At 41.2% G+C, this 8,995-nt stretch overlaps 1 protein-coding gene across 1 annotated transcript; it reads left to right on the top strand.

The window, feature by feature from the left end:
- The first annotated feature begins 281 nt into the window (after positions 1-281).
- On the top strand, positions 282-7,493 carry adm2a (adrenomedullin 2a). The gene is made up of 3 exons (XM_068755412.1): positions 282-304; positions 645-926; positions 7,076-7,493. The coding sequence occupies exons 2-3, from the start codon at positions 829-831 to the stop codon at positions 7,491-7,493; spliced, it is 516 nt and encodes a 171-aa protein (XP_068611513.1). The 5' UTR covers positions 282-304; positions 645-828.
- Positions 7,494-8,995: the final 1,502 nt, after the last annotated feature.

The following is an 8,995-nucleotide window of genomic DNA, read 5'->3' as shown; positions in this document are numbered from 1 at the left end:
ATTAATAATAATAAAGCCTATACTGTTCATAGCGTATCATCATTATTAATAATTCTGTTATCAATACGTCAATAAGTAATATTAATTACATCACAATCACGTGCGTGTTTTACCAGCCTCATTAGTCATAAAGATGTTGCAGCACCTTTTCCTCCCAAATTGCCCACCGGCAAGTGAGTTAGTAACTCCTCCCACGCACTATTTAAACCCACGGTGTCAGCGGGCGCGCACGTCCCGCAGCTTCACTGGAGAACCTGATCTTGACCACGACGTTGGAGAGAGTCTGAGCTGTAAATAGAAGAAGGTAAGTTTGCTCTTTCACTGCTGCTGTGCGCAGGTCGATAGATCAAATGTAAGAGTTTATAGATTAACAGATAAATAGATTTGTGGTACCTTTTTATTTTTTTCTTTTTTTTCTTTTACATTATGATTTACAGAAAAATGTGGAGTCTTCATCTGGAATAGTTTAATGAAGTTGAGTGACATGAGCAGATTATTTTATAGTGCAGATCGATTTTAAACCATTTCATGTTCCCATGTTGGAGGGCTTTCATTGACTTTATGTTTCTGTTTCCTGTGTTCATGTATAACTGGTTTAATTGATCATTTCTTACTTCTGATTTCTCCCAAAAAACCTTCCACAGAAATCTCCACGGCCAAGTTTGGATATAACCGAACCAACCATCAACCTTTTGGGGGGGAACATTGACTCCTTTATCATCATTTATTTATTTATATTTGTCCTATTACCCCCCCACCCTTGGGATTATCGCCTCGCCCAGTCAGCGTCCACCCCCCCCAGGGTGTAGTGTTAAACTGTGGCCGGAGATGCGGTCCCTTCTCCCGCTTGCTGTGTGTTGCGTCAGCCTGGTTTCCCTCCAGCAGCTCCTGGCTCTGCCGGCAGAGGAGCGTCCCGACAGGAACAGGTAGGACGCGCCGCCCGCCGCCCGCCGCCCGCAGCCTGGAGCCGCTCTTCTCTGATTGGATACTTTAAGCGTAAAGTATATGCGCGCCTAAAGCTGCATTACAATTCTTTTTTTTGCGCAACTGGATATAGATAATTAATGGGCATTTTACCCTTGTTGGCATGTTTATTATAAACAGTGAATATGGTGTAATGACAGAGGCATGTGGTTTAAGATTTACAAGCTTGATAAATATGTAAATAACTTTTATACTTAAATGTTTTCCATTTCAAAGGTCCGACAAGTTTGAACTCAGTATTTAATCTGTCGGGTTAAGATTTTCTCTAGATTAAAGTTGATCCATTGTTTAAATATATGACTGAACACAACGATGGTATAAATAACGGGTTCAGTCTGTGCAAAAGTAAAAGTTGTTGCTGTGTCGGGCAGATAAAGAAGAATGCAAGGTCACATGCTGGATAAAATAAAAAAAAGACATCTGCCTAGCTCTCCTTTTAGAGAAGCCCTGCTGGAGAACACATCAGCTGTGGAGTAAAGGACAAGCACAGCTAATATATGACGACTTAAAACATTAAAAACCACATGAAAATTACTTTTACTTCCAATATAAAACCAATTTTTATGACGGCATCAAGTTGTCTCTGTTACTCCTTAAAGTGAGGTAAAGTTGAAAATGAATGAGCTCATATAAAGTTGCTCATACAATCTGACCATTATTAATCATCACAATGAACAATCCAAATGTTTCTAAGGAGGATGACTCTTTTTTTCCTTCCGCCTCTCCTTCACAGGAGTAACTGTTCATAGAGGTTCTGATTGGTTTGATCTGTCATTCTGCATGAAAGGCGGTTATGAGTGAGGTCGGGAAACCAGTTTGTCTCATGCGTGTAGCCTGGAGAGAAACGCCAACGTGGACTTATTGTTATGCAATAATTACCAGTTGTACTTTTCCACCTCTTCAGGGAGAGACCTTTTAATTGGAAAAATATGTGGTAAAAGCATGACAACCAGTTTGATTACTTGCAGCAGAGTCTTCCCATTGTGTCAGAGAGGATTGCCGGAGATGCAATACATGTGTGGAGTTGTGTTTAACAGCGGGGGAGCTCTGTGGGATGAGTCGGTGTGTGAGCGCCCTCTTCTGGGAGGTTTTGGATGTGCAGCCGCTGCAACAGAAGCATCATTTCCAAGTAGTTTTTAATGTTTCATTTGACAAAAGGAATCTCAATATATTCCAGTAGTGCAATGTCTTAGACTTAGACCCCTAAACCACATATTTCTGCATTTTCGCCTTAAGTTGAGCCAAACCAGAGACACTGTGAGGAGTTAAAGAAAAGAGCTAAGAGCAAGGCAACCAAATAATTTAAACTGATGCATCCATATACTGTACAGAGCCCACAAGTTCTTCTGGATCTACAGAGTAATGGGGGGGGGGGGGGGGGGTAGAGCAGAGGAGGGCTGTTACAGGCGAACACCTGCTGCTGAAACCCAAGTAAGATAATGGAAAGGCTCCTGTGTGTTTTGTTCTTTCCGACACCGCACCTACCTGGCATTTAACCCCCCCATGATTAACTTCTCCATTTCAAAGTGTCGGGGTCGTTACGTAGCTCCTCACTGGCATTTCTTTCCAACTGTCAATTAAATTGATGCAACAATAAAGTGGATTTAGAATTGGAAAATGTATTAATTAACTGATTCAGTGCCAGGTTATATATTTAAATGATTTTTCCATTTGACAACTGGTGACCATTTACAGACTTGGCTTCTCCTTTTGGCTGTTGGTGGATTTTCATTATTCATCACAACCAGACACAGAAAAATGTCTGATATGTGTCATGAACATTTTTGACCAGCTTGTTGTCATTGACGTAGCAAAACACACAATGTGAACGTTTCTTGTGTTTTTCTTATTTTCTTTTTGTAAAGGCTTTTCTTTCTTCTAACTGCTAGGATGCTTATCCTAAAAAAATAATACAAAAAATCACATGACTTCAGATCGTCTCTTCCCAGTGATTATGGAATTGTTGACCATTTAAACAAAGTCGCATGGTCCTGTGATGGACACTGAAATATTGCAGCGCTACGGAGCGGGGAAGAGGTTTGGGTATGAGGTGTATCCTAAACTAAGATTTTTTTGGGGGCAGCCTTGTTCCCTTCTGTGTTGCAGCTGAACCCAGCCATTACAAACGCCTCCCTCTGACAGCAAGCTGAAGGATCGCTTCTTCAGCTTCATTCTCCACATTTAACATTTTGTCATCTCTCATGAATTCCAGTCTGACCTTTTAATTGGGACAATAAATTCTCATTCTTTCTTGAACTGAATCGAGCACATCCTGTTCTGTACCATCAGATACCGACATGGTGATAATGAAAGACACGACCACACGATTCTCTCCTGTTTGAGTCTGTCAGGCTCAGATATCTGTCACTCCTTTGCTGGTCCATATTTATGTCTGTGTTGTCCCTACGGCTCCTGATAAGGAGATGACCAAATCCCAAACGGTTGCTTAAACAATGCCTGTGTTTCCAAACAAGGGCACAGTGCATGTTCATGGGATCACATGCACTGGATAGCCTTCGTGGTCATGCAATGCCAAATGGGGAAAATCATGGGCAGGGGGGCACCGCGTCAGCAGTGAGACTTCACTTCACTTCACTTTATTGATTTGTCCCTCGGAGGGCAATTCGTCTTGCAGCAGTCATACATACATTCAATAACACATTCAAGGGACATATAAGACATACTGGACACATTCAAGGGACATAAAAGACATACTGGACACATTCATGGGACACCTTTACATGTCTTTATCATTGCTTTGAGGTGGACGACACTGAAGCCAATTCATGGCGCAGCCGTCAGATGTGCAGACCATAATAGTTCTCTGAATTCAACTCACGTCCTCTTGATTACCGGTAATCATAAATATATTCTGACATATTTACACCTTGTCAAGGAATAACAAGACCATACATCAGAAGTATACGTCTCAGAGATCCACTTAAATCCTTACTGAGTGATTTAAACTGGCCGTGCCTCCATTATAAATCATCAGTAGAGAAGCCTCTTCACTTGTCTCCTAAGCAGGAATTTTGTCTTGGACTGTACAGACTGTAAAACGGAAGAACTGAGGCCAAGCAGGCAAAGAATTCCACTGTGGATTAATGGCTAAACCCTAAATCCGACTTCCACACACTTAAGGGGCAGGTTTCCACTCCTAACTGCTGGGAGGGCCTGAACTCTCATGTACAGTCGTACACTCTAACTATGGCCCGGGGGGGGGGGCATATACAGCCTGTTGGGCTTGTTAATCCGCCCCTGGCCGAATTTGTCCAAATTATATAATTAAATAACATTTTATTCTAATTAAACCTCATTCATTTGACCTTTTCCCTGTAATGCTGCCTGTAAAAGACCAAATCCTTTCATGTAATTGCTTTTACATGTGACTTATATTCGTTCACACAAATACTCCATCCATCTTTTCCTGGCCCGGCCCCCCACTGTCAAATTTTAGAACCCATTGTGGCCCCCCGCGAGTCAAAAAGTTTGCCAACCCCTCCTCTATGTACTACATAAGAGGGGTAAGCTTCTTGGAGTGTAGATCAAAAGGCTTAAGAGAAACAAACGCAGCATCTGAGAGTAGAGACAGGTTACTAATCTCATTGTGCAGTTGATCTCTGATTTTATCATACTTGCATAGCTGGTTTTCATTGGCCGTTCAGTACATTAAAGTCTTAAAGTCTATTTCATTCAAATACAAGGACACCAATTATGCATCCTCTTACTTGAATGATCATTATTATTTTTTGTCCCTATGACAATAGACAGACCATGCATAGTTATTTTGAACTATTGGTTCCTAGGCCTTAGTCAGCATATTAAAACTGAATAGTAGGATCAGCATGGGCCCATAGCTGACACTAGGGCCTCAGAGAGGGTTAGTGTACCCAAGGATATACGCACGGTATATTACTTTTTCATTTAGGACAGATTTGTGTCCCTTTAATCACTGGACCATGACGAGTTACATAAATGTAATGGAAATTCAGAGCACTGCTGCTTTCCAGTTTGAATTCCACTCTCAGTCTACAGACAAGCCGGCAACAGACCCGACTTCACACATTCGTACCGTACCCACTGCAGCATGGCCTGTAAGGGAAGTCTTGTGAGCGATTTGCCAACCTCCTCACAATATGTGAGTGTTCATGGTGGAATAACGCACGCTAGTTTTTAACATTCAAAAGACAATATTTATAATTTAGACCAACTGTGGCTTCTGTCTGACAGAACATGGGAAAATTGCCCCAAAGCTGATGGAGTGGAATCTCTTAAATGCCAAATATATTTGTTCTGATGTTATATAAACCTCGTTGCATTTTCATCTATCTGCGTGCCAGGTACAACAAAGTCTCCTTAATTCTGCAGGACTTTGGTCTGCCGGTTTTACTGAAGCACTTTTAGGCATCCTGTGCCGCGTGGTGAGGAGCTGCAGGGTCGTGTTGTGAAAAGTAACTCTCCTTTTCAAACAATGAACAGATGGACATTTGGTCGGTGCTGTGTTTGCCGATCACCTTGTACAAACTGGTCCGCTGCTCTGCACAGCCTGTTCATTTTAACAGATCATTTAATCTGATGTGTTGTTGTTGTTTTTTTTACATTTGAAGAATACATAAAGATCTTATCTTTATAGAAACAGTATCCTAGTAGACAATTCACAGACCTCACTGTCAACATCTCTAATACTCACTGTGAAAACAGAAATCTCAGAAAGGCAAACAACTGTTACTGAAGTTTTACTTAATCATAAGACTCAAGTGAACAAAGAAAAAAAAAAATGGTAGTTTGCAGGAGATGATGTGATAATCAGTGTACAAATACTGGTGGTGGTGGTGGCTGATGCTTCTGCTGAGACTGGTTAAATTGTCAAAGCACATTACAACAGTGTGAGAGAACTAATGGTACAAACACAATAAATAATATTGAAAACAACAGCTGCAAGATCAATCAAGGTGTGTCGCTGGATTGACGTGATGCATGATGGCAGGAAATTAAGACTGAACATTTGTAAGAGATGGGAAAGACAGTGTGATAAGATAAATAAAATATGGTATTCCTGAAGTTTTGCTACAGTTTTTAGCTATGTGCAAGTTCCAGTGTTATTTCTCAATTCTTTGACGCGCGGTTTGAATATTTTTGGAAGTATTTTTATGTTATTCTAGGAGCTTGTAATGTCCTAACAAGCTTTATATAAATCAAATGATCTGAAATCAAAAAAAGACAATCTAGTGTCTGTCTGTTGCAGATTAGTTCACCTCTGATGCAAATCAGAGGTGAATTAATCAAAAAACAAATATAGCAAAAAACATTTTTTTATTGTTTTCCTCCGCACGGCTGGCTATGCTAAAGCTCCCACGGCTCCTACTGGAACCCAGGTGGGCATTAAAATGTGGACAAGTGCAGGTTCTGATTGCATAATGTACTGAACACGGCTGACGCGGAGCACTTGTTGTTTTTGGCAGAATAGCAAATTACTGCTATGCAGTGCATTACCAGATGAGCACGGCGTCCACATGGATGACTGTTCAAAGAGACATGTGGTCAGATGGCAAACAAGTTGCTTCACAGTTGCTGTGCGCTGCTGATTGGGTTTCTGCATCATTCTGCGTTCTGTGCTCCTACATTAGTTTCTGCACTTTATTTTTTGTATTCTAGCTATGGGTGCGGCAAAAAAAATAAGAATAAAGAGGGTTTGTGTTTGAAATGTAACGTTTGACCCTCAGTCAAATGGTCCGGACTGAACTGGGTGAATTATGATCACAGCTTGCGCAGGTACTCAAGGTCGCCAATCTCAGCGACCTTTAAACGTAGAGACTCTGAGGCTGACATTTTTAATCACATTTGCAGAGTTAATGAATTCATATTTTGCTATTATGCTGTGCAAAGATGACGGACATGGAAAACATCCTTTGCTGGCTAAAATCAGAATGACATATTGAACCTTTCTGTAAAATCCTCTACATCCAATCCTGCGCCTGAAAACCCAAACTGTTGTGAAACACCTTTTTGAATGTGGTTTGAAATCTGATGAATGAGTGATAAACACTTCCGGGACATATTTCCTAAAATCTAGTTTCTCTTCTATCTTCAGGTTGGACTTCTTCTTCAACAGGCGCACCAACCAGAGGAAAGATGAAGCATCGCCATCAATAAGCCGGCCTGATGTCATTCTCCCGTTTTTGGCATCCGGCCAGTCTCCAAAATGGCTTCCTGGTTTCCTGAGACACCGACCAGCTTCACGAGCAAGGAGACACTTACCAAGTCTGGCGTGGGCTCGCCCCACTCACGCGTCACAGATTGAGAGGCGGGTGCCGAGAGCTCGGCGCCATGCTCAATCTGGATCGCGTGGCCACCACTACCCCCAGCATGCCCAGTTGATGAGAGTGGGCTGCGTCCTGGGAACGTGCCAAGTACAGAACCTGAGTCATCGGCTCTACCAGCTCATTGGTCAAAGTGGCAGAGAAGAATCGTCCCCCATCAATCCCAAAAGCCCCCATAGTTATGGATGAGTTGACATCTTAAACACCCAAATCCAGTCTGTCTATATATATCATTTTATTTATCTTGTGATGTGTTAATGTTAGCCTTGTAGCCCAGTCGTTTGTCCCGGTTATTTATTGACTGCAATGTGTCTCTACTCTTTGACGGATTGGAAGATCCAGATTCTCATCTTTAGTCTAAATTTGTGTCCAAAGTGAGAGTCAAACATTCCAACATCATCCTTGGGAACCTTTGCCTTTGGGAGTTTCAACAAAGGTCTTTGTGTTCCTCCTGCTGAACGTTCAAATGAAGCCAAGCTCATTCTCATGTCTTAATCCTGTTAATATAAGAATGAAGCCTCGTCCTCAACACCATCCAAGGGCGTGGTCCTGTCTGCTGGCTTGCCTTCCCAGTGGTGGTTATGCTGCGGCTGAACTATTTATGAAGAAATGGATGGATGGATTATTCATACATTCCCTACAAGTCAGGGCTTTGGTTGGATAGCAGTTGTGTTGGGAGGCCCAGACCCTCAACACTAAATGAAGAACAGGGCATGAGGCATTCTCATACACTGTATACACACAACTTGGACATTTGCAAAAGTCCCTTTACTACAATATCAATAAGGTGGAGGTGGAAATATCACACAGAAATCCTGGGCAAATACTAAAAGCACTAGCTTTGCAAAGTCAATACACACAAAATAAATCTCCTTTCTTTGGACAATGTAAATTACAATGGGCCAATTCTTTACTGCCAAGGGCCAATCAAGCAGTGGTGATGGAGGGCGATTTAGAAAAAAACATTTTCTAATGAGAAATAATGATCTTATTGAAGTGTTCACACAAAGTTATTTTTGCATTCCTTTTAGGATTGTAAGTAAAAAGAGATGTTTTGTCTCATAATCTTCTGGGATTTAGAAACATTGAGATTTAAAAAAAATATATATAGCACACTTAACAGAATAGATATAGTGAATAATAGTCATTTTCTAGAAGACTAACTATAAATGCCAGCTGTTTCTTAGATTTTCTATAGTTGCAACTCTTTGTTGTTCACTTGTTGCCTGGAGTGAATGCTCTATTGTTCCATTGTGGGTTTCCAATGAGAGACTGCAACAGCCAAAATGGTCAGAGTGCCCATTTCATTTCACAAAATAGCTGAGCAGAAAATCAAAAATACAGGCCCTGCTGTTGCCCTCTACGTCCCTGTCCTGGTGAGTGACTGAGAAGAACTGCGGTCCATCTTAACGTGCAGAGGAGGTTGTTTGAGCGTTATATGTGTCATGTTTATGACTGTATGGTAGATCTTAAATGCATTGGCTTTTGTTATTTTGGATATAATTTCACAAACATTCAAATTTGGTAGTCAAAAAAAACAAAACAGTAGCTGATGCTCACCAAATACCTGGCAATACTTGACAAATCACATGACGATGCAATTGTATTGTTTTATATCTTTGTTGCTTTTTGTAAATCTTTTTCATCAGCAGTTTATTTAGAATCAATCTGTCTGCCCCATTCTGGCTCTC

Source organism: Brachionichthys hirsutus, chromosome 22 (assembly GCF_040956055.1).
Source record: "Brachionichthys hirsutus isolate HB-005 chromosome 22, CSIRO-AGI_Bhir_v1, whole genome shotgun sequence".
Lineage (NCBI taxonomy): Eukaryota > Metazoa > Chordata > Actinopteri > Lophiiformes > Brachionichthyidae > Brachionichthys > Brachionichthys hirsutus.
Note: the sequence above shows the minus strand (reverse complement) of the source record. Positions and strands in the feature narration are given on the sequence as shown.

Bases quoted from the DNA above. Each gene is read 5' to 3' on its own strand.
- adm2a (XM_068755412.1), top strand. From the start codon at position 829: ATGCGGTCCCTTCTCCCGCTTGCTGTGTGTTGCGTCAGCCTGGTTTCC. The intron at 927-7,075 runs GTAGGACGCGCC...TTCTATCTTCAG, and splicing joins GAGCGTCCCGACAGGAACAG to GTTGGACTTCTTCTTCAACA.